The sequence below is a fragment of the Haemaphysalis longicornis genome, unplaced genomic scaffold (assembly GCF_048455015.1).
Source record: "Haemaphysalis longicornis isolate Haplotype H1 unplaced genomic scaffold, Haemaphysalis longicornis Haplotype H1 scaffold_12, whole genome shotgun sequence".
Taxonomy (NCBI): domain Eukaryota; kingdom Metazoa; phylum Arthropoda; class Arachnida; order Ixodida; family Ixodidae; genus Haemaphysalis; species Haemaphysalis longicornis.
In genome coordinates this window covers 19,269,773-19,296,538 of record NW_027526225.1, presented here as the reverse complement: position 1 = coordinate 19,296,538, position 26,766 = coordinate 19,269,773, and the positions used below count along the sequence as shown (strand labels likewise).

At 46.9% G+C, this 26,766-nt stretch overlaps 1 protein-coding gene across 1 annotated transcript; it reads left to right on the top strand.

Annotated features, from left to right (window-relative positions):
- Positions 1-10,276: 10,276 nt before the first annotated feature.
- Positions 10,277-19,460, top strand: LOC144162439 (uncharacterized). Its single transcript, XM_077692966.1, has 4 exons — positions 10,277-10,415; positions 15,810-15,982; positions 17,476-17,612; positions 19,023-19,460. Exons 2-4 carry the CDS (start codon positions 15,850-15,852, stop codon positions 19,311-19,313), a joined length of 561 nt encoding a protein of 186 aa, XP_077549092.1. The 5' UTR covers positions 10,277-10,415; positions 15,810-15,849; the 3' UTR covers positions 19,314-19,460.
- The last annotated feature ends 7,306 nt before the right edge of the window (positions 19,461-26,766 follow it).

The following is a 26,766-nucleotide window of genomic DNA, read 5'->3' as shown; positions in this document are numbered from 1 at the left end:
AGAAATTCGAGACGGTAAATGTGAGCACTGCCCCCAGCTTGCAAGTTTGGCACACATGCTTTTGGAATGCCCTGCTATACAAAGAAAATACTTCAGCAATACAGAGGGAGCATTTATTATCAACACCAAAGATCAGTGGGAGACCGTGCTGCTTAGCGAGGACCCTGTCATCCAGCGTTGGGCCGTCCAGAGGGCCGAAGACGCCGCTAGGAGCCAAGGCATCCTGGCCGTCGTCTGAAGCACACCGGCCATAACTAGGCCTTTCCTCTGGACACAATGAAGTTACTTCCTCCTCCTCCAATATACGTCATCTAAATCAAAATGTAAGCGCCGGTGACGAACAGGCAGCCGAAGAAAGTGGTGTGCCGGCGTGACAAGGGAGCAGCCTTTCTCGTCGTACGGATGAAAAAAATAGTATAAATCGGTGTAGTTAACCTATAAAAGCTCCTCACCAACAAACCGGAGGTGGTTCAAAATCTTTCATGCCGTTTCATTCTGTCAAATTATCATCGCACGTCCATCGTCACCGCAATGACAGCAGCTTTGTCACTACCACTACTTGAGCACCGCAGGCGAATATCTCGTTTATGCGTATGTACAAAATATATCGCAGCAATTCTATTGTTAAGGGTAGTCTACGAACAAATCCATCATACATGTCTGCGCCCCTTTACCACCGATTAAAAGTAGGCGTTCAATCTTGTCATACAATTAATGTGTTTCACGATTCATTTGTACCGATCACCTCTTTACCTGGAATCAACTCGGTGCAAGCCTATAGCGTTTTCTAGTATTAAGTCATATGGTCCAACATGGAATCCCCAAGTCCATCATCTTCACAAATTTGAGTGATTTACGTGTATTAGCATCCAAACAGTGTTGTAAAAATCATGTTACCCATTTAGTTTATCAAACCATTATGTCAGCATATGCGTTGAATCTTGAAGTGACCGTGTACTGGGTGCCAGGCCACTCTCAGAACACCGGGAACGAGACAGCGGATCAAATGGCCGTTGTTGCTACACTTATAAATACAGTAAACATAACAACAGTACCTTACACTGACCTTAAGTCGCACATCAGACGACACCTTTGCAAGAAATGTCAATCACACTACAATGAACCAACAGACAACCACACGTAATGAAACCACACACACAGAAGTTGCCTTGGCTAGGTTACGCATAGGCCGCATCCATGTAGCACACTCCCACCTGCTCACGGCATCTCCAAGACCACTGTGTAGAAGTTGTGGAGAGGGCCTATGCGTAGTACACGCACTATTTCATTGCTAAGCAATCGACACAGCACGACATAACACTTCACCAAGCTCAACAGACAACACATCCCACTACACCAAGCATTTATTCCTGTCTGACGATCACACGCTTTCTTTCAAGCGTGTTTCTAGCAGAAGAGCAATCTTTAGACCTAACACGATTGAAGGTTGGGCGAGTTGGTGATACATTTTGGGAAAAACGCGCGAAAACCAAGCACGGAAAGTAACACGCATAAAGCAGCCTACTTTTCGGTACGATCGCGGAGAAAAGTAGTGACCGGGAAAGAGCTGCGGTGAAATAATACCAGGTCTTCCCAGACAACCCAAACTCATCCTGAGCACATCCTGAGGAAGTTCTATTGAACGACATTATGATGTCCTCAGTACGTTTTTTTTATACTCAATACTAAAAAGGTCCTATTGTCCGGCCTCGGGACATCCTCAGAACATCCTCAAAAGGAAGCCAAGGATGATTACAGAACATTCACAGGACTACTCGTTTGGTCCCTTTACTAAAGCCTGGAAAATCTCCGCTTGACCTTCCATCATACCGTCCAATTGTTTTGGCAAGCTTTCGCAAGGTCATGGAAAGAATGATACTCACGCGGCTGCAGTGGTACCGGTGGTACCTTGAATACAAGAACATATACCCTGAAGTTATGGCCGGTTTCCGACGTGGGCGTTCCTCCATAGACTGCGTGGTAACGTTTGCACAGCATGAAAAAAAAGTCACAAATGCCTGTCCGCAGCCGCCTTACTTGACGTTAAGGACGCCTACGACAAAGTCGTTCATGAGGCTATTCTAGATGCCCTGGAGTATTTCAGACTATGTGGGCGAATTTACCGATGGGTAGAAAGCTTCTTGTCCGAAAGATCTTTTTATGTTATGACAGAGGATGGCCCAACATCACAGCACCTTATTCAACGGGGTGTTCCTCAAGGTGGAGTGCTAAGCCCAACGCTTTTCAATCTAGCGATCGTCGGACTTGTGCCCGCTCTCCCCCAAAATGTATGTGTCTCCATTTATGCTGATGACATCTGCCTGTGGGCTTCGGGTGTCAACCGACCACAGCTACGAGCACGACTTCAAAAGGCGGCCAATGTCAAGGGGTCTTACCTACAAAGGTAAGGTCTGTGCATCTCGGGTGACAAGTGCGCGCTTGTCGCATTTACCCGCAAGCCCATGTCCCGATATTGCATCAAGATCAATGCGAGGTTGGTTCCCCTACTCCAGGCATCATGAATTCCTCGGCATTATCATCGACAGAGACTTTTTATAGAGCGGAAATGTGACTGCCCTTAACAAGAAACTCACCGCCATTGCCCACATATCCAGATTTCATGCTGGAAAGACTTGGGCAACATCGGTAAGGGGAATGATGCAGCTGTACTCCGCACTTTTTTTAGAATGCTCCACAAACTTTCGGGTAATACAGAGCATCCAAGCACAGGCTCTGCGTACGTGTCTTGGTTTGCCACGTTCTTCATCAACAGTGGGCACCATTTGCATCGCTCAGGAATACCCAATAGCAACGTATGTGGCTGCCGAGACGCGCGCCTGTACATCAGGCTTCTCACGAGGCTGCCATCTCACCATCTGGCGCAGCTCCCTTATAACTGACCACGATCTACGTTTTCAGCCATTGTCACAATGCACAGGGCTGAAATCCCGCCGAGGTACGTTCCTGCGGTTACATCGGCCTTCCCGTTGTGGTTCCTGGCACAGCCTGAGGTCCGTCTCAGTGTTCCGGGAATCGGCAAAAAGGCCGCCTTGGCATCCTTGGCCCTTCAACAGCTTACAATGCTGTTACTGCATGAACGGTACAACGACCGGAAACATGTATACACGGATGGTTCCGTAACGTCATCCAGTTCGGCAGGTGCGGTGGTTGTTCCAGCAGACTTTACCGCAACTCGATTCCGTGTGGCCCATATTACGATCTCGACAGCCACAGAACACACAGCCATTCGTGAGGCTCTTCATCACGTAATCAGAGCTACTCCTCAAAAATGGGGTATTTCCTCGGGCTCTAAGACTGCTTTACAAAGCTTACGCGCAGCTCTGCGCTCCGCCCCCCTCCACCAATTGGTGACAGAGATTAGAGAAAAATACCATCAAGCCATCCCAAACGGCCATGACATAATATTCCAGTGGCTTCCAGGTCACTGCGGAATCATCGGCAACGTCTTGGCGGATGAAGCTGCTCGTGCACGCCACCACAGCCGAGCACCATCCTGCTTCCGCTTTCAAGGACCGACGCCGCCAGGTCGCTTCGCTCCTTTGCTCGCAGAATCACCATGAAGCAATGAAACATACCGGACTTTTCGAATGACCGTCTCTATGCTCAAGACCCCCTTCTTCAGCGCCGTCTTCCGTATGGGTTGTCTCGACCCCAGTCGACATTACTTTGTAGACTGTGGTTGGGAGTGGCACGAAATCCTACTCCTTCCTCTTCGGGATGGCCACCAGCGCCCAATGTGACGCCTGTGTGGTGGACGAGACTATAGAGCATGTGCTATGTCGCTGCCCCGAATACTCTTCGGAGAGGAGCGTGCTTTCCACCGCGCTCAGAAGATTGGACGATCGACCACTTACAGTAGAGGCTATCCGAGGTCATCGGTCGCCACCATCGAGTTCACAGAAGGCGGCGAAACCCCTTCTACGTTTTCTGAGCGAAACGAATTGGCAGGAAAGACTGTAGTGCCCAAAACGGGACTTGAGTGCGCGTCTTGCCACTCCTATCTCTTCCTCTTCTCCCTCCCCTCTCTTTTGTCCCCTGAACCCCGTTCCCCCAGTGCAGGGTAGCAAACCGGGCTCTACACCTGGTTAACCTCCCGGCCTTCCTGTCCTTCCTTTCTCTCTCTCTCACACGACTACTGTACGACGTCAGGACATTTCGAGGACTCCTTTCTAGCCATACTTTTTTTTTGCTAGGTGTGCAGCAATTAGAATGTTTGGAGGGTGTAAGATCGGTTGCCGAGTAGAGTTGTCCCTCTCCTTCGAGTGCGGGTACCCTAAACCTTGGTTTGCAGCCAGAAATATTCCGTAAGCATACAAAAATCCATTAAGCTTAGCAAGACAGAAATGGCCGTTAGGCTACGTCGGATATGTCCTTTTACGTAATTTAACTGTATATCGGCGTGATAGGCAAGTTCTCGAAATACGGAAGGAGCGACAAAGCAACAAGCATTCATCCTTCACTTGAATCTCCCGCCAACACATTTAACGGATTTCCTACGACGTAGCGGCTCGTCGTCGTAGCTCGCCCGGGGTGACAGTATCTAGCCACCGTAGTCACGGCGTCACACATCCAAACAGAGGCCTAGAAAAGATCACTGGTTCCACTGGTCAGCATCGAACCTGGGTCCCTAGAGTTACAAAGCCGATGTCAATCCCATTGCGTCCCAGAATCACACATTCTCATAGGCTAAGTGTAGGGGGTGATCTTGGCGCTGCATCGCCGCCACGGAGGTTGCCGCATCTAGGCCGCAAATAAGTACACAACAATATAACATAAGAAAAAAATCGGGAATTAACATGTTAATTACCCCAAATTAATCAAAACTGAATCTGGTGTCTCGTTATTAGCCAGATGGTGATGATGCTTATTAGAGGCCCTCCCCTTGTATCGGGACGTCGGTTGTCACCAACCGACTTGCTTGTCTTATTCTACTTGTTTGCTCTACCCTTCACTAACCTAATGGGTTATCCCCCCCCCCCCCCCCCGGTTTTAAACTTCCATCGCCCCCCTCTTTCCCTTGAACCCCTGTTTACCTCCTCCCTCCTGATTCTATTTCGGTATATTACTCATCCTACGTCCCACTCTCTTCCCTACTTTCGGGGGCTGCGGCACCCTCTATTGACTACTTTTTGTATCAACGCCAGGCTGATACTGAAACTAGTCAATAGATGGCGCCTCAGCCCCTGTGGGAGACGAAATGCAGCAGTAATGAAACATAGAGCACTTTGGGGATACAATAAGTACGAGGTAGTGCGGGGCATCTGGAAAGGGGTAATGGTGCCGGCGCTCACGTTCTCTAATGCCGTATTATGCCTAAAGTCCGATATCCTGTCGGGACTGGAGGTTAACCAAAAGGCAGTCGGCAGATTAGCACTGGGAGCTCACAGTAAGACTACCAATGAGGCGGTACAAGGCGATATGGGTTGGGCTTCATTTGAGGCGAGGGAAGCGCAAAGTAAGATACGTTTTGAGGAGCGGCTTAAACATTTAGATGAGAAGAACTGGGCAGCCAGAGTGCACAGGTACATGTACCTTAAAAGTGTGGACACCCAATGGCGAAAGAGGACGCGAAAGCTGGCGACTAAATATACCTTGACCGCGGCAAATAAACAAGGGGGGGCAGTTAAAAAGCAAGTGAAGGAAACAGAGACGCTCATGTGGAAAGAGAGGATGGAAAAGAAGGGATCGCTGGGAATCTACAAAGCAAGCAAAAAAGAGATCCGGAAAGATAACGTTTATGACAACAATAAAGGTAGTGCGCTGCTGTTTGAGGCGCGGGCTGGCTGCTTGAGAACTCGAACCTACATGAGCAAATATTCGTCCCAGGATGAGACATGTGTTGTATGTGGCAGGGATAAAGAAACAATCGACCACATAGTAATAGGATGCGAAAAGATTCAGCCGGATAGAATTGGGGGGAAAGTCCTACTTCCTGAGGCACTGGGCTTCGCAATTGATGGAAGCATTAACTTGTCAGCAGTAGGTATTACTAAGCAGCGGCTAGAGTATTGGTGGAAAAAAAGCAGGGAAGTCGATAAAATAACATCCCAGCCAGGGGTAGCAGCAGGGCAGAATTAAAAAGAAATCCGAGTTGAGGGACTAAATTTAAATTCAAACTACTAAGATAGGCTAGATGGCGCACGCCGTCACCCCGATTCAAAGGGGAGGCCTTTAATCATCATCATCATCATCATCGAATCACTGCTCCACACTGCGATAGCCTTCACGTTGAGTGGAACTGCTTTAATTTTTTTGTATGCCTCCAGCTTCTCTACGAGGTAACGCAGTCCCGCCCCCCGAATAGTAGTCATAGAGTTTCGTACAATAATGACACTAAAATCGCACGCTGCGATGGGCGGAATAAGTGGTGGTGGGTTGAGATTGACGCTTGGAGCTTTACTCAAACAACTACAATGCAATGCATCGCACTATCAGCTTTGTTTTCGTTGTGGCCTTGCTTGGGCGCCTTTTGAATGCAGGTCAGGCGACGAGCTGGGACAATGCGTTCTGCAATGCGTTTTTAACCTTCTGACGCAATGTCACGCGCATGCTGACGTTGTTGTGGAGAGCGGAACTGTTCGGTAGACATTCGAGTCGGATGAGTTCTTATCAATTGCCAACAGAACGAGAACGAAAAGAAAAAAAAAATGGGACAGAAAAACCGGGCGAAGGACGGCACAGTATCTGGTAGATGATATATATATATATTTGGGGCAGACGATAGTAGTCGTGTATTCGTAAACGACCCCAGAAACACGACGTGGACACATTTTAGGCCACCGATAGTTCATACTTTCATTCGTCTTTCGTAATCATAAAAATATCAGCGCTATCAAAGTTTTAACCGATATCTTTCGAAGTGCCCCGTGACGCTGTTTTTGGCAGCAGATGGCAGACGTACTCTTCACGTCTCTTTTAGTGCGACGCTTTTTATGGCGCATACCGCGTCGACAATGCCTTGCAGGAAAGCCGACTTTCTCTGACGATGATGATGATGAATGATCGTGGGTGAAGTGAAAGAAATAGAAAACGCTTCCCGTGGTCGAAATCGAACCAGGGTCCTTCCCATTATGAAGCCGGCGTCTACCCGATTGCTCCATTTCTTTTTCTTTCTTTATTGCCGGTCTTGAACATAAAGCAAGTCATTCAACACACCACATACAACAGGCACACACAAAAAGCAGCCAGTCGTGACTCTGACTTCGGTTTGTCATGGGTTCATTACTTAATAGCAGCCAGTGTTTCAACAAAATCCAACCACTCAGGAACTGGCGGTAGCGTTCTTTGCACCTCAACAAATTGTGTAACGCTTTCCCGCAGAAACTGCCCCGCCAGGCGAGCTTCCGCGTCGCCATGGAGCCAGGCCATGCGCTCACGCCAGATGCTACGGAGGCCCAAAAGCATTACTAAGTCTTGGGGGACCCCTTCTTCATTGTCTGTACATAGATACCGGATACCGTGTGAATTAAGTGGAAAGTCTTTGTGTAGAGTTGTTTGCATCATATCCCAAAAGTGTACCGCCATCCAACAGTATATGAAAACGTTTTCTATGTTCTCTGATTGTTTGCAAATTGTGCAGTCTGTACCCCATGGTGTCTCCAGTCCCTTTTCTGTTAACCATGTTTTCACTGTTAGTGTCCCTGAATGAAGTTTGAAGAAAAAGGACTTCACCCCCGATGGCACAGGCATCTTTTTCACTCTCTTGAGTACGTCCTGCCCTGGCCCTCCACTGTACAGCGCTCTGTAGCGCGGAACAGGGAACAGACTATCACACACATCCTTGTACAATTTTTTCCGCGACACTGTACTCAAGTACTGCACAAAGAAACGAGTTGATAGAAACCTTAACGTCAGTACAACCTGTTTAAAATAACCCAGAATCCGCCCCTGCATTTGCACACTTGATACAACTAATTCCTGCAACGCATGAGACAGCCGCACTTGGCAAACTGTCCGCAAAAAGGGATCGCTCGTATATCGCAGAAAGAGCAGACATGGTCGAAGCTACTTGGATTTGGAGAGGGGCGCATGGGCCTGCAAAATTAGACAGAAAAATAACGCACCCACGACGACAATGGTTGTACGCGAAGCTTTTGTAATGCGAAATGAAATGGCGAAGGGTCAAAGTCAAAACCGCTGGGATCAAAAGTCCAAACTGCGTGCGAGTCAAAGTCCAAACTCAACCAGTCAAAGTCCGCGAGTCGAAGTCCAAACTCAGACGACAACCACGGAGCCCCTTACGAGAAAGCTTCGAGTTCAACCTAGTAGTCGCTAGACGGAGGGGTGCATGATTTTTTTATCTAAGCGCGCTGTTTGATTACACGCAACACCCGTTTATTTTGACTTGCTTGTACTTAGTGTACTTTGAAGTTTGAGAGTTATTTATTTGAACCAAAACAGATACACATACAATGTGCACAGGGACCGAACAATGTTGTCAAACGGTCCCAACCAAATAATACTACACTTTTATAACAAGTTGGTACTGGCAATTGCAGCAACAAAAAGGCTAAAAACGAAAAACAAAAATCATGCAATTTTCAGACATAAGATGTTGCTTTGACATGTTTTTTAAACAATATAAAAAAAAGTAAAGTTCTAAGTTTCGGCAGCGAATCCTTCAATAAGTGTTTTGCTTCCGAAAAAGCGATATTTTTGCTGCCATTGCAGCGTTTTGAGTCGAAGCTTTCAGAATTCACCCCCACTGGCCCATGTTGGCCATCAAAGCCTAAGCGCCGCACGGGGAGAGAGACAGAAAGAATATTTAATGAGCACAATAGTGAGAGTGGAACCTTAGTCCGGGAATCTATGGTTGTTGCCCTAGCCGTCTTCGCCCGGGTCACCAGAAGGGTCTGCTCCTCCACTCGACTGCTGGTCAACAGTGCCTCCCACAGCTCAGGTAAGGAATGTGTGGAGAGGGGTGATAGAACTGGGTTGTGAGCCAATTCCATAATTATACGTTGCAGCGTATACCTTTCGGTGGACAAAATTTGCGTACATAAGTGTACTGTGTGGGGAAAAAATGAATGCATTCGTTCTGGGTGCACGAATATTCCTGTTTGCAGTTGTCGGAGTGTAGGATCTCCTAATTTTTACTGAGAGTGGGGTGAGGGCGAGGGAATTTTTGTCTGGTGGCCCGGTAAAATTGGGTAATGTCTTGATAGGTGAGAAGGGGTGCGGAGGCTGCGGTGACTCTCCGGTGGGTCAGTTCGCAAGCCTGTTGAAGAGCGAAGTCGTTGCCCGTTACGCAGGAATGTGCCGGTGTCCACACGATGACAACTCGGTGAATAGGACGGCAGCGTTGAAGAACCCGGAGTGTTGTGGGAGCCACCCTCCCCGACAGGAAACTTCGGCCGGCTGCTGTGATTTTGTAGGACTTTGCGGGAGGATTGGGTGAAGGCTAATGCAATGGCCATTTCTTCGCCGTCGTTCATGCCATTAAATTGCTCGGAGACTGCAACCACGCTTCTGTTGTCCGCCTAGCAAGTCGCATCGGAGCTCGCGTTTGCACCGAAGCTAGGTTTCTTTCTAGGTATTAGTTTAAACATTTGCGGTGTACTTGGTACAGATTAAGAGTGGCAATAGCTCATGCGGTGTATCACTCCGTCGAAGGAGAAACTCTTGACGTCAACGCGCGCGGGTTTTGAAAGGAGATTGCGCTTAATGCGGGTCATCGCTTGCTTTTTCCCCACCCAGTTTGTTTGTCATAGCTTCTGTAATTTATAAGCAGATTAAGCCATTAAAGACACGGAAATGGCTTGCGTCACGTTCAAAATACTCGTACTAGCACACGCTTTGTGCCTCCCGCAGGAACAGCCGGCGCGCAGGGGAAACTCCCATTCTCGCTTTTAATATGTGATTTACTTGCCTAGCTGGTATTCCATTACATACAGTTCAGCGCAAAAAAATAGACAGGGGCTAGGAAAAACACAACGTTCTTGTGTTGTGTCTTTCTGGTCCCTGTCTTTTTTTTTTTTTTTGCGCACCACTGTACATAATGGCTGTTAAGTTGTACCCTAGTAAGAGCCGATGTTGGTGTTCCAGAAGGCAATCGATGCCAAACCACCCTTCACTCGATTTCCATGTTCGCGCGCGTCCCCAGTCCGCCTCTGTGTCACTTTTTCCCGCCCAGCAAAAAGAAACAACATGGAGAAAAAACAAGAACGGACCTTGCAACGCCGCCGGCAAGAGGCGCGTCCTTCCTCTCACGGCGCGTCGCCTGACGTCGCTCACAGATGACGTCATCTCTCGGCGTGGCGTCGCAGTCGGCGCGCGCGCGTGTGATGAAAAGGAACTCGTAGTTTGCTCAAGACAGCCTCTGGATAACGCGAGCTTCGTTTGACCGCGTGTGCCGTTGGCGTTGTTGAGATCACCTGGATTGCAGATCGGAACTGGTACGTACTGTACAGGCTTTATTACGTGGAGTTGTGCATGTACTGGATTTGTTATTGTCCATTCCCAGCTCTCCCTGTGGGCTTTACCACAGGTATGTCTGATTTCCTGTTGTCAGTGCGTCATATTACTGCTACATGCCGTGCCTTGCGCCTTGCAGTGGGAAAAGCTGTAGCACACTTAGGCTCGCGCAGCGGAATCTGGTTACCTCGAGGTGTCCTTTTGTTGTGGTGGTTCATTTATAGATACTCCTTTCTGGGCTCCCTATCGCGATACACGAGATAAACGCTCGGCAAAATGACAAATTTCTATTGAAATTCGCTGTGGTCTGCTGTCTACACAGCGACTTTCTTAGTTGCCTGAACAACGGGTATATTTTCATTATTACGCCAATCATTTAACGTCCACGCATGTTTCCCTCATTAGCCCGTTATTGCCGTCGTGACCTGTTTATCAATCTCCTAATTGAGCTGACGTCACCGGCGCTAGTTTAATTAACCACTATCGAAGTTTCGACGCAGTTAGCGCTCCACTTGAAGTCCCAACGAACACTGCCTGGCACTGGGCCTGCCTGAACTTCAGAGCTACTATTTACGAATGTAGATAGAGACTTTTAGCTAATCGTGTGTGCCGTATGTTTCGTGTGTACCCTGTGTACCCCATGTACCGGGGCCAGACTGCGCATGCACGCGCGGGTACGGCAAGGGCCGGCCGTTGGTCTGCGGAACTAAGCCACCCTACTGAACGAATGTGCGCATGTCCAATGGGGTCCCGGTACACACGGTACGCACGGAACACGCGGTAAGCTTAAACTCCCTAGTAAAAGAGGGGGTATACCTAACACCCGCAGGATACGTTCAAGCGGTTCAAAACGTAATTCGGATAAAACGACTTACTGGGGGCTCCTGTAGAATTGCGCTTTATGCCTTCCGAGGAAACGTTTGCATGTTTTCTATTTGTATACTTTTAATTTATTTAAAAACACGCCGCGTACCGCTTGTAGAGAGACCTGCGTGAGCGTCGCAGCGCAGGCGCACGAAGAGTGTGCGATGCATTACGGCCAAGTTGTTTTCACGCCTCGGAAGCTACTCACCGGTCCTGGCCTGCATGATGCAAACTATTACCGTATTTATTCGCGTAATTATCGCACCCCTTAAATATGTCGTCCAAGTTCGATTTCTTTTTGTTTCCTGCGCAATGAACACACCCTGAACTAGCGTATGTGTGCGATGTCTAGCGTACCTCTGTTGCCTTCCCATGCGAAGAGGACATGGATACGTTATTGCGGCAGTCTTTCCGATATTAGCAATATCGGCGAGCATGCGTTCCATATTGATGAGGAATAAACTCTCACTAAATACTCACACTAAATATACCCACAAGCCAAAGAAAAAACGCCCGCAGGTTACTGAGTCGGCCGCTATGTCTGTTCTGATGACCCGCACTGTAACAGTGGCAGCCACTTATTGCTAAAACTGTTGTCACTTCGCAGCAAAATCGTACCGGCGCGTACGGTAATTCATGAAAACACGGTATTTTGCGTCACTTTGCAAAGCCGCTGGTGACGGTGGGCGGAGTTTTTATTATGTTTCTGTTTATTATTCGTATTATGTTCATGAGAACTACCGTAAAAAAAAAATTTACCCAAAACTTGCTTGCGTTTTCTGGGCTCATAAATGCTTTGCAAAAACTTTACAACGCGTAATGAACGCACCCCTAAATTTACATGAAATGTTTCGAAAAAAAAAAAAGTACGATCATTACGCGAGTAAATACGGTATCTTCATTATGCTCGTAAAATTTGTGGTGAAATAATTGAGTGCCTGATCTGATATCTTAGGCGTGAAAGTTGGTTCCGTAAAAAAAAAAAAAAACGAACAAAAAAGGTGCCAACTCTTGGCGCACAGTGCTGACGTCAATCTGGGGAAGCAAGGATGACAGATCAGGTCGGAAAGGTGCGGTAAGCGGGTTAGCAACGAATAAGCGTGAGAAAGGGCTGTTAGCTTAAGAAGGGTCGTGTCCCTGCCATGTTTTTGTTGACAGGCGACATAAGCTCGCCCATAAACGCGAACGATGTGCAGTAATTGTAACGAAGTCTTTGGAACATGGAAGTGGGTTTGTTACAAGCGATACTTCATTAAAGGTGAAGTTGGTACGCTCTTACTGCCTTGCATTTGGAACCAGGAACACTTTGAATAAAGCAGGATTATGAATAGAGCCATTTCGTTATTACGAGAACTGTATTTTTTTTTATTTTGTAAAGGTGCGCGCAACTGGAATAGCCGTTTGTTGGCGGCGAGACCAAGTTATCCGCTTACAAATGCAAAGAAAAGTTAGTATCCAGCACGGACTGCTTATTGCGCTCTGAAACGAAGTTTTAATGACATAGAGACTCTTTCCGCCAAAAAAAAAAGTCGCCAGTTGTTGCTTAACTTGAACTAGAAAAAATAAAGCTTGCATAATGGAACGGCGTACGTTTGGAAGTGTCGCACATATAGGCGAAGTCCCAACTCATAAGAGGTAACATTTCGACCTTTGAAAAGAAAAGGAAACATATTTTCTGAGGAGCTATACACGACCCTCGCACGAATATAGCAACTGCACCAAGAGAGGCCGACGTGAGAATGCGGGCAAAGCGGCGACAAATCCGGTACATCGTTTGGTGCGACGTTCTCACCGACGGCATGCGGCCTTGACGTGGCGGGACGCACCTGGACAAAAACAAACGAGGGTTTTTCCCGGTGTAGCTCCCTTCCACTGTGGCGTCCTCCTCCGCCGAGGGCCTCCGGTGGGTTGGTCGCCCTTGCGCGGCCCTTAGCAATCGCCCGGCAAAGAGCGTAACGGCCGGAGGGGGCGTGGCAGGCGGCGCGAAGAAAGTTCCGTAAAAGCCCGCTGCGGGGAATCGAATAAAGCTTCTCATTTGTCCCACCAGGTGGGGAACACCCGCGAAGTTTGAAATCGTCGCCGTACGGGGAGCTGACCATTTCGTAATTTCGTGTATATTACGGAATTGTGCCCTAGTTTTCTTACCCAAAATTCCGACTGATCAGGAACTTAGGAAAACCACTGCAGATATCCGCAGAGAAAGGCGTCGATGTTGACGTGAACCTTCTAAAAAACACTGCAGAACTCGGAATAGTTCTTGTGCAATTGGTAGTCGAAGTAATGCTGTAGACTGGGCTACTCGGTAATTCATAGTGATCAACTTCCAACTGATTGTTTATTCACGTAACGGCGAATACATATGCTTTGCCTTAGCAGGAACAATAAAGAGAGAGAAAACAACCAACAAAAATACTGACAAAGAAAGAGCGAATACACCCAACAAGCGCCATACATTTTTGGCAATCACAATCGCCGGAAATATATTTAATTTCGCACTAAAGTTTCTGAAGTCCGAAAGGGGGCGCCACGTAGACGGGCCCAAACAACTCCGTCGGTTTCAACGAGCGATTCAAAAACTGCACACAGGAATGGGGAAGGTCGCACACTATTGTTGTTTTATCCGAGGACAAGTTTTTGAATACCTCTTTCAATCTCACGTGCAGTTCAAACTATGTTGTCGCACGGCTCACAGGCATTGTTGCCAGCATTCTTTTGGCAGAACACGAATTCGTGGTAGATCTAACAATTCCGATTTCAAAAGTTCCAGGGCGCTATCAGCAAAACCGGTTCGGGTTGAGGCGTTTAAAGTGATGCCCTTTAATTTGGGAAAGAAAAAATATACTCGACGAAAATCAGTTGCCTGTCCCTTTGAGCTTAATGAAAGCAGGAACATCCTTCTTGGCGATGTTCCACAGCGACATTTACTCCTCGTTGCACTGAAAAATCTCGGATGTTTGTTATGCACATAAAAATTCATGGTAGCTTCCGAATGAATGCATTTCCTTCTCCCAGCACTCCGGACGGGCTTCAGTTATGACGGAACTGGGTCAGAAGTCAGTCTAGCGACTGTTCCTATTGCCATCCGCGCAATTACCCATGAACTGATTCGGAGCTATGTACGCTTTCCAGCTCAATTGTTAAGAGTAATGACATATTTTCAAATCAATCAATCAATCAATCAATCAATCAATCAATCAATCAATCAATCAATCAATCAATCAATCAATCAATCAATCAATCAATCAATGCGAGGATAGTATATTTGGCGCAAGCGGCAGCTTTCATAAGGGTTTTACTAATATATATGTACCGCGCGCTGTGACGCTGTTGAGAACGCAGGGTTTTGATACAGTCCACCTTATTATCATGTTGTCAGGGAGTAACCCCCACCTCTGCTGTAACGTTTAATGGGACCCTGCAACACGCTTATCGACTATTTTTTTTTTTCTAAATCCGGAATGCTTTCAGAAAGTAGTCAACCAGCACATTCCGTGCTTAGAACAGGGGGGGGGGGGGGGGTCCCAAAGAACGTTTATCTAGACAAAAATGACTGCCCTCAGCCCACCAGATAACGTACGAACATGCCCAAAAGATTTTTTTTTTTTCAATTTTCAATAAAGTTTGTTGCTCATCGTACTCCTCGTATGGGCATACTTCGCCCTCTTGAGGAACGTCACTACGGCTGGATCGCGGCCATTGGCCGCATTCGTTTCAGTTGCGGCTGTAAACACATTCGGTAGCCACTTGAAAGAACAGCACAACAAAAGCACAGCAGAAACTTGAAGGCACATTTTCTCGACCAGAAAATCACCCACTGCCGCTCTGTGCTGGCGATAACTACAGTTTTCGCAGTGCGTTCAGGTACGAAGGAAATACGGAAAATCCGCAAGGGTTGCACGCTGTCTTTAAAGGTGGGATAAAAAAATTCAGATTTTGCGGGTTCAACGCGCCGAAGCCACACTCGCACTATGAGGCGATGCGTAGTGGAGAGCTCCAGACTAATTGTGACCGCCTGCAGGGATCGTTAAAGTGCGCCAAAATGTCGGCACACGGGCGTTTTTGCTTTCTGCCTCAATCAGAAAAGCAGCCGTCGCGGTGGGGATTGAACCCGCGTCCTTGAACTCATCAGCACAACGCCTTAGCCGCTGAGCTTCCGCAGCGGGTAAGGATAAAAATTGCTAGACGTAGCGTGCACCATTCACGTCCTATGGCCGGTATTAAATGGCGTGGAATGCATGCAGGCAACCATGCGAGTGCGCCGCCATATCTGTGGCCAAGCGCCTGTTGCTAGGCGACGTTGTGCGCACGCCCCCAGATCAGGCACCCCTCGTCTCCTCCATGCAACCGTGTGAGTGCGCCGTCACTGGTTACGCCGGGCTCCGCGGGATGGCGGTACTTGTCCATGTCCGTGGCACATCAGCCATGTCTGTGGCCGTTTCCAGTGTTGCCAAGCGAAGAAAATGAGCGCTAAACTTTTCAACGAATACCATCTATACGCCTGTGCTTTTCAGGTGTACAACCCAAACAGCCCGTCCACCTGTTCCCGCAGCCATGGAACCCTGGACCCGCATGGAGTTCCAGGCACTAGTGCTGGCAGTCGCCGCACGGAGCGTGGCACGCGCTGGAGACGACGACTGGGAGCGCACCTTCAAGTTCCCTCACCACTTTGTAACAGGGAATGAGTGTAAGCTCCTTTGTCGATCATTTGCGGGTTGCGGCACTACATCGGCCATGAATACACAATATAACCATGTTTAGTTTGAAAAAAAGACCAGCCTTTGGTAACTCACACAGGTCAAGTAGAGCAATGACAGACGTTTTGAACAAAAAAGTAACCAAATAAGTAAAAGCAGTCAAATTTCGCGCTTCATCGACTTAGCATTGGCAGGAGTGACGTGGCACAGGGCAGAAGTAAAGCATAGTTATCGGTGTGCTAACTACCAGTTCGCATTCAATCGACCTGATCAAACAGAACCAGAGGCACCACTGCAATCTCCCAGTAATGTCTGGTAGCTTCGCTGGGTGGCCGCCAATCGGACAGAAAAGATTCCGTGACGTCATAGAGAAACCTCCGGGAAGTGGCTGGGGAAGTCGCCACAGCTTTACATGTTTCCTTTAGCATCGATTAAATTTCTCTGAAGACGGCGACAAAATTGCTATCCCTGTTATAGGAGCCAAGTGGTCGTTGTAATGAACCGAACTTGCATGATGTGTGCATGACCACGTTTAATAACTTGTACGTGTACTGTGTGTATCCCTCATACACTTCATAACATTCTTCTTCGTATTCAGACTGAGGTTGTAACTAACATAAAAGCAGCGCAGCTTGAACAAGGACCGCATTGCCGTGATGCACCTTCACACACAACCCTCCCTATAATGGTATTCTCGGAACACGAAACCGGCTTTGTTATAGACGACTCTTTGTTAAAAGCAAGTATGCTTTGCTGTCTGTATACGCTCGAGTGGGGATCCAGCTCGAGTGGGGATCCAGCGTGGTACCAGCGCAGCTTGAACAAGGACAGGAATGCCTTGATGCACGTGCACAGTAAATCCTCGTTATAACTAACTCCTGGGAACGAGAAACCGGCTTTGTTATAGAGGACACTTTGCTAAGAGTGAATGTGATGGGCTATCGATACACTGCAATATGGATCATCAAACATTGAGAAATAAGCGATTTCCGTATAACGTTGGTTTACTGACACAAGTGCTGGCGTGACGCACACACCAGTACTGGCCTTTGTCGCGCCTCTCTGCAGATACTTACCTCAGTGAGGCACGGGGGACTCCCAAGCTGCTTTTTCTGCATACTCAATTGCAAACCATTATAAACTGCGTGTAGGTCCGTTTTTCAGGCCCTACTGGAGATATGAAACCGTTCTATATACGATTGCATTGCCATTATCTCCGTGTTTTCTGTTCGGACGCGAAATGCTTCAATCTGAATACCGCTTTGCGTCCCGCGTGCGGCTGGAAGGCAGCAGAAATGCAGTTACGCGCTCGCGCAAGGGGTGCTTAGGGGGATTTGTGCGCATGCGCGGTGTAGCTCTTCCGCTCCACTCCCCTGGCGCGCATTTCGGTTACACGCTAAACTAAACGAGTGCAATAGTAGGAGATGCTTTGCGGCGCTATGAGAAACAATACTAACACTTAGGTTGCGCATGCGCTGTGCAGGGAAGCCCAAGCCCTGGCCTCCCCCGACGCCACGGTGGTTCATAGCGGCCGTCGTCTGCAGTGTGGTCTTCTTTGTAGTCACGGTGATTGCCTTCATCTTGTGCCACTTGAAGAGGCGACGCATGCTGGAAAGAACGGTGAGAAAACAACTTCAATCAATCAATCAATCAATCAATCAATCAATCAATCAATCAATCAATCAATCAATCAATCAATCAATCAATCAATCAATCAATCAATCAATCGAAATAATCTTTAACAATATTTTAAGTGAGCATATCGTGGTCGGGGTCATCAGTGAAGACTGCGTTGGTGCGGCCGGCCATCTTCGCTCTTTCTGATTTAGCAGTAGCTGCGCGTCGGGGCAAGAGCTGGCCAGTGTACTTTCCCACTAATCGAGTAAGGGGTTGGGGATAGGGGGAAGATGCGGGTTTCGTTGGCATTCCCAGACACTGTGGCAAAGTGTAGCTGGAGTCCGGCAGGGGATACAGAGGGGATCAGAGTAGGTTGGATGACGTGTAGTCGTTTTGGGTGTGGGTGTGTGTTCGTCTGCAGTTCTCCCAGGATGACTTCCTGTCGATTCGCGGCCTAATCGGTGACAGGAGGGTATAGTTCTTTCGGTAGCGTGATAAAAGTTATTACGAGTGTTCTCTGCTTTTTGCCTCTATGAACTCGACGTTTAAGATGTAAGAAAGGTGCGTTGTCGGTAACACGTACGTCATCCACTTAGAAACATGGCTTAACTCGCGAGAAAAATCTCAACCGTCGCTTTGGCCATAGCTTAGCAAGTTGTACTATAGGTAAGAGTAATGTTTATGATGTGTCGAGGCAATGAAGAAGCGCTAGAAGGAATTAATGCAAACCTGCGTGCATATGGAACGTTTGGGTGTTTTTGGTGCAGGTTTAATGTTTTCGACCAGGCTGTAAACACACTGCAAAGACTAACCGTTAATAAACAACGAGAGATAACGTGGAGCTTACTCGCCACAATAAGTGTTTGATAAGAACGCAAACCTATAGATGTTATGAAACGTCGAGCTGTGAGAACTATCGTCAGCTTCAGTGATCTGCCACGTATGCTCGCGTTTGCCTCTTCTGGGATCCTTTTATATGCTGCTGAGAAAGTAAAATGTCGTTCGAGTGACTGTGTCGAGATCGTGCGTGTCCTTATCAGTGGCCTTTATAGCAACACCTAACGTGCTAAAGCAAAGGGTTACCGAATGCATCATCTCTATTTCTCGTGTGTTTTATGATGCTTGTATCAACGCATGATGCGTAATCACCATCATGGGGAAGAGAAAAACGGAATACATGAACTTCAGTACGAGCTGATTTTGGCGCGCGTTTTAGTTCGCTTATTTAAATGACACAATCAATTCTAACTATTAATAATTATAATTACCAACAAATGGGTCTACTTATTTATAGTTATATTGAATTAGATAACAAATATTTGTAGTTATTAATTCATTCACTAATTCACCAGTATCGAGAGTGCAACGGTAACTGGCATTCGTCATTTATTCTACCGTTCTTTGCTTCGGCAGCTGGCGCAGCAGACGGTTGTGCCGCCACCCTTGGCCCCAGCGACGTCCGGGGCACAGACGTACTGCTACCAAAACCAGCAGCCCTTTGTCTCGGGTGCAGTGACGTCTCCTGTGGCGCCGTACCCTCCACAACAACGCGGCTACCCGCCGCAGTCCATGCCCTACACACAGGTACCGCTGTACGCCGCCCACAACGGTGACTCTTCACAGCCTCCGTTCGCACCATTGCCAATGGCACCACCACTGGATGCGCCGCCACCTTACACTTACGACCCAGTCCACAAACAGTGAAGCCACCGAAGAAGCCACCAACGACGCCCGGCAGAGAATGCCGAGGCAGGTGACAATTACAGCGCCACGTCTGAAGACCTTATATGCTGACCACCACGATGGTAGTTGGTTATGCACCACCTGCACAGGGTTGTGAAATGCAGCGAGCCCGCCAAGTTACCTGGAGAAGACCTGTTGTCTCTACAGCTGCTGTTGAAGCCGTGATGCAAGGTTGCACAAACAAGACACGAGAACAGAAGATGACAATTGACCGCAGTTAGCATGCGTCAACTCCTACGGAGGCCACGGTATTGTGCGCAGGACTCTTTGCTTGATGCGTAGAAGGTTGTTGGAACTGTTGTACGAAATGAAGAAAAAAACAACAGCCTCCAAGTCTGATCCTGCGGTTCAACGAGTGTCGTGTGTGTGTGTGCGTGTTCAGTTAGTTACTCTTGCATGTCCGGGACATGGAAGATTTTTACCCTGGCTGGTGCCGCCCTTCATTCCGTTTGAGTGTGTGGATTTCCGTCGCACAACTCGCCCTGGCTGGAATCACCGGACCACGTGCGATGGAGGACAATAGGGAAGCTCGACACGCCCACGGAGTTGCACTGTGATAACCCTCTTGAAAAGAAACGGCAGTGAACGCCGAGTGCTCCATTTGTAGATACAAGTAATAAATTGAGATATGATGGGTTAGCATTGAATTGCGTCTTCCACCGTGCGTTTTCCATCTCTATAGTTTCAATTTACGCGTGTTTCGCACAAGACACCATCTATAATCTTATACAGAACTTCCCCGAAGACCCCGTTTCCACAATACCCACTGGCGAGCCCTGGGAGGAAGCGCTGGGCATCTCAGACCTGATGATCCAAGAGAACCTAAAGAACGAGCGGCCGAGGTCGCTGGCACGCTGCGTCTGTGGGTCGTATACCATCTCCCAAACCAGGACTATTCAGAAAGGGTCTCTCTCTCTCTCTCTCTCTCTCTCTCTCTCTCTCTCTCTCTCTCTCTCTCTCTCTCTCTCTCTCTCTCTAGTTCACTCGCTCTCAACACCTGATATTTCCTGGTGGGACCGACTCTATGTGATTGCGGCGGGAAGTATAGGACGTGTGATGTGACGGCGATGTTATTTAGTAAGTCCAATATCGCTCATTTTAGATACTGATAATTTGAAGCGAAGATGCGTACGGCTAGGGTATAGTGCACGTTCATTTTGCGTGTGCGAAAACTCAGATGGCTAATCTGATGCGAATTCGTTTTATTCTTGGTAAAAGCTCCTACGTAACATCACTTGGGTATGCATTTCTAGCAGATTAGTTATCAACAGACACTTCTTCTAGATCAGTACACCATGAAGTATATACCAAATGTTTTTAAAAGATTCACTGCTATGGGACTCGCTTCAGTCATGTTCTCCTCGCCAGTTCACGTGCGTTCGCACGTGCAGTGGAGAGCACAGCGCCGAGTTCGCGAATCCGGTTGCCGCGGGTTCTTGCGCATAGTAACGTGGACTACTTTGGGAGAGATGTGAAAGCCTGCACGCGGTCTTTTTAAAATTATTCGGCCCTGCCAGTCATGGAGAACTTTCTGCAGCAAGTTCGGAAATCTATGTTAGATGCAACAGCTAAGTCTCCAATGGGGGGAAACGGGCCGCCAGCTCTGCTGTTTCTCCAGCTTTGCAACCCTATAAGCTGCGTCATTTTTTTTGTCTAGAAGAAGCTCTCACCTAAGATTGAAGCTTTAACGAGTTGTCACATAGTTTAAAACCTAACAGCGCTAACGATGAGCGATGTAGGGCAAGAAAGGCAACCTCAGCGCTGTGCCCGAGTCTTGCGAAGTCTGGTCCGTATATAGTCGGTTGTAATGTTTCAAGTTTTGGAGCTCTAGTGCTCCTTTTGGAGCTCTAGGCCTCCTATTCACTTACAATGCAAATACTACCAATTACTGCCTTTCCTGCGGTAGATGCCCTCCTGCCCATACCCAACTCGACCTTTCCCAAGAACACGCGTGGCGTCTTCCCCCGACGAACATCTCCCCAATCCCGCAATACTCAACCTTATCAATCCTTCTCAATACCCCTCCCCGGAATGCCGTGCATGCGGTGCCCTCGCCACGTTTCGTCACAACATATATGGATGTCCTAAATATTTGTTTCCTTCAATCGGGTCCAAAACTTATCGCTATGACGCCACACTCAAAAAGGTTGAAGAGTGCTCGTAACCCTAGCTAGGCCGCAATATTGCAAGATCTCCATCCCCGGTACCACGTCCCCACGACACCAAACGTCGTGCCACAGGCAGTAATCTTAGAAGAAGCTCATTCTCTGTCCTTTCCACTAACATTCGTAGTATCGTTCAAAAACGCGAATCCCTTGCCGACCTAATTCAAACATCAGAATGGGGCATAGTCATACTTACAGAAACCTGGCTATCATCAACTATAGATGACTCCGAAATTTTTCCATATTTACCAGACTTCCTCACCTCTCGACGTGACCGTATACTAAAACGAGGGGGCGGTGTAATGATAGGAATTAAAGCATGCGTTCGTCACAATAAAATCCAAATGAACCCACCTCTAGAGATGTTCTGGCTATCATGGGAACGCCCGCAAGGTCTTATAATCTTAGGCGTGTGTTACCGACCACCAAAGCAGGACTTGGATTTTGTTAGATGCCTTAACGATACTCTAAATGATCTGCACAAAAAGCATTCCCGTGCAGATTTTATACTATTTGGAGACTTTAATGACCCAAATATAAATTGGACTAATGACTGCTAACTAGCTCGAGGGAATGCAGCGAATTTGTTAATTGCATTGAGAATTACCAGCTAACACGCCCATGCTACAAGGTAAACTGAACAAACAACTAACATATTAGATCTCATCCTCATGTCCGACCCCAGTAGCCTTCAATCCCTTCACTACCTTTAAGAATTAAGTGTCCACAAAGTAATTCTAACCTCGTTTTCCTTACTGTTGAAAATTAAAAAAGCCAGCCCCAAACAAATTAAATTGAATTACCGCGGAAACTACGAAGCATTTAACACTGAACTTGAAGAATTTTACGCAGTATACAAAGACGAATTCTATAGCCGTTCCATGGAAACAAACTGGGAAATGTTTCGCGCTAAACAAAATGCATTCACGAACAAAGTCATCCCGTCATGAACTTAAAAACTGTGTTAATACGGGCTTGTTGGTACATACTTAGTTTGATAACAGTGCTAGGACAGGACACAGAGAAGGCGGCACGAGACTGGGCGCTGACTAACAACAAAGGGTTTATTTCGCCGTCAATTACGATAAAAAATAAGAAGTCTGCGCCATGGTTTAGCACTGCTATAAAAAAACTAATCAGTAAAAGAAAGCGTCTTTTCAGGAAATCCAAAGAAAGAAATAGACCGGACACTTGGCAAGCTTAACATAGTGCTGATAAAGAAGTGAATAAGGCCATTCACACTGCTAAAAAAAGCGTTTTATCAAACAACACTTCCCAACATGCTCAAAATAAACCCGAAGCAGTTCTGGAAAACCATAAATCCATCCGTCGTTCCCGAGGTTGCCTTACCAGACAGCTCTGGCGAACAACTCAGCGATAGTGAAGCTGCCAAATTATTTAACAACGCTTTTTGCGCAGTATTTACCAAAAAACAACACGGCTCTTTTCCAACAACTACTTACAGAGCACAAGGTGAACTCATGCCACCCATAACAATAGCTGTGAATGGAATTATATGCATCATCAACAATAAGAAACTTTCACCAGCTGCTGGTATAGACAACACCACCAGTAAAATACTGAAAAACATAAAAGAACTAACAAGTGATACTCTAGCTTTGCTATTTACGCAATCTCTTTCCTCGGCTTACCTCCCCACTGATTGGAAAATCGGAAAAATCCCCCCAGTTTTCAAAAGCGGTAGTAGAGCATCCCCACTCAATTATCGACCCATATCATTAACGAGTGTCCCATCGAAAATAATGGAACACATCATATTCACAAACATCATCAACCACCTTGAACGAAACCATTACTTACACCCTGTGCAACATGTATTTAGAAAAGGCCTATCGTGTGAAACTCAACTTGCCGCATTCATACACGATCTTCACGTCAACTTCGACAACAATACACAAACAGATGCTATATTCCTAGATTTTGAAAAGGCGTTCGATAAGGTGTCACATCACCACTTAATGGCCAAACTTGTACAGCTTAATCTGGACCTTGACGTTTTAGCATAGCTTAGCGACTTCCTTACCAACTGAAAACAGTTTGTGTTAGTTAACAACAAGTCCTCACACACACACACACACCCCGTTCTTTCAGGTGCACCACAAGGCACAGTCCTGGGCCCTCTCCTCTTTTTAATATATATCAATGACCTCGCATGCAATATTGTTAGTCAAATCCGCCTATTCGCAGATGATTGTGTCTTGTACACTAAAATGAATAGCACTGAAGACCAAACAAAATTACAAGCAGACCTTTTAGTAGTGAAAAAATGGTGCAAAAATGGGAAAATGTCCCTCAATGTCACTAAATGCAAAGTCGTTTCCTTCCACAGGCATAACCAACCACTCACTTACAGCTATACGCTTAATAACTCAATCCTACAGACAGCTAACACATACAAGTACTTGGGCATTCACCTGACCAATGACCTTTCATGGTGTACTCATACCGCTCACATTTCATCATTAACTCGAAAATCCCTTGGTTACCTACAGCGCACCATAAAACACGCCCCTCCGCACCTCAAACTACAGGCTTATACCTCGCTCGTCCGCCTCAAATTAGAGTACGCTTCAGCAATCTGGAACCCTTACCAAACTTACCTGATTGATCAACTGGAAGCCATTCAAAATCGCGCCGTTATGTTTTCATATTCTGACTTCTCTTCATTCACAAGTGTCACAGAACTAAAACAACGCGCCAACCTTCCTCTCCTTAGTTACCGCCGTAAACTCGCCAAAATGGCCCTGTTTCATAGACAGTATCATTCCCTCTCACCCAGTAAGCACATCACCCCCCCCCCAACACACACACACAAACTTCTTGCCGCAGTAATAATTCAATACAGCTATCATATCCTCACCCTAGAACCACCCCATTCGCAAACTCATTTTTTATAACCTGTGCGCAACACTTTCGAATAATCTGCCTGACTATGTTGTGCAAACAAGCGACCCTGAACTATTCAAATTAACATTGCTTGCCATGACTTCATTCTAGTTTATACGAAACTGTGCTATATTGACCTTGGTGCTATGCTATCTATAAATTCTGCAACTTGTACATTGCTTTGAAACTCATGCATTGTATTTTTTTTATTCACTGCACTACTGTTTCTTTTTTTACGTGTGCCTTACTCACCCCTCATGTAATGCCCCTTTTCCATGGGGCCCTTGAGGTAACGAAAATAAATAAATAAATAAAAATTATTTGTGAAGAGCCGTGTGAGAAGGTTTGGGGAGCTCAGACCCAGAGGTGCGAACAGCTTTGGACAACAGAGCTACCGAAGTCGTCACTTGGGACATGCTGGGGTCCACTACAGACTCTTAGACCACAGAACGCTCAATTAAGTGTTTATCCCTCCCACCCTCCCTCCCTCCCTCCTTCTACTTATCTTTCGCCCTCTCTCTCTCTCTCTCTCTCTCTCTCTCTCTCTCTCTCTCTCTCTGGCTTCTCGTCTAATAGACATCACGATACTCACTCAGCCCGTTCCTCATATTTGGTTCTACATGTATAAAATAAATTAAAGCCGTTCACACTCAACGTGAAAGCTGTCGAAAGTGCAGAGCAGTGATTCGACATAATAGGCTGAGGCGCCGTTATCAGCTCCCTCTTAACACCCATTACGCTCTTCGCAGACCTTTATCGCTCCTCTCCTGATGAATTCATCGGAGGTTTGTCAAACGCATTTCGAATTTCCCGCCTTCGCAGTGCTCGCGCGCCCCGTGCCTAAAAAAGCGCGAGCGGGAGTTTTTTTTTTGTGTGTGTGTGTGTGTGTGTGTGTGTGTGTGTGTGTGTGTGTGTGTGTGTGTGTGTGTGTGTGTGTGTGTGTGTGTGTGTGTGTGTGTGTGTGTGTGTGTGTGTGTGCGTGGTTGCTTCTCATTCCGCACGTGCCGGCGCCTTACTGCGAAGTGATGAACGCGCCATTTTTTCTTGCACTGCCCCGTTTTTTCGCTTACTGTCGTAAAAACCAATCCAACTAGCGTTCCTGACTAAATGAACACGGGGGCTACCGGATAATTACATGTATTTTGCCTGAATTTTACCTGCAGTTTTCTTTGCGCTGAACAACGGGGAGATGTATGACAAGCGCCAGCGGTTCACGAGTTTCGAGCGGTTATGACTATATAAACCGCTTGTTTTTCGAAGCTTGTTGTTGTTGTTGATAGCTCCACTTGAATCCAGTTAACTCAAACCTTGCACACTTTCAGGACTGCAAGCTCTGGTCGAATAAACCAAGTTAACTCAAGAGTTCTATTATTTGCTGGAAATAGACCACTTGTTTTTCGGCATTGAACCATGCATACGTTCCTCAACGAAGGCCCCAGTTTTTAAACGCAATTACAGCATCAGACTACAACCCGATACCAAGAATAAGAAGTCTATTTAACAGCTTACTGCGAAATGCCCCAAACAAAGCGGTTGCTCAACTTGCTCAGTTAAGTCTCGGAGGATGTTTACTTTTATCTCTGTTGTACAACGTGCATAGGTCCGGAAGTGGTTTACCTGCCAGGTAGCGGTAAGATTATCGATAAGATGAGGTTAAGCATACAAACGTTTTTATTCTATAGCAATATGTGAGTGTGGGCTACGACCCTTACGTGTGGATGAATTATGCAACACATAGAAGTAATGAAAGTCAACTATACTTGGATAAAACACGAGAATAAACTTAACTCTTTTTACATATTTGTGCAACATAATTGTAAATTGACAGCATATTTGTTTCAAATCATTCAAATTGGCCATAATGCGACATAAATTACAATGGTGATATTGCAAAAACCGAAGGCAAGTATAACAGAGCAAAAAAAGAAAACCGGGCGGCGTTGTAGAACTGCACACAGTGACACCTTGTACCAAACTTACTGAAATCATTGCTAATGAAATGTGTTAACTTTGTTGAATTAACCTTCGCTCAGGTCGTTTTCTTGCTTGAAGACGGACGGTCGAATAATAGCTTTCGTACGACATTTTAGGAGAAAGCAAAAACAAACTGTTTAATTTTTGTCTTGGGTTTGTACAAAACTACTGTTTAATTATTGTCTTGGGTTCGTACAAAACTGACAAATGCGCCTGGGCGGCACCGTACTTTTCGCTCACATACGCTTTTTCGCGATCCGCTCAGGTCTCTCACCACACACGCACACTCGCTGACGCTGAAACGCTCGACTGGCTGGGCACAGTCCGTCTCGCGCCCCGGAGCCAGACCACTTGAGCTGCCGGTGTAG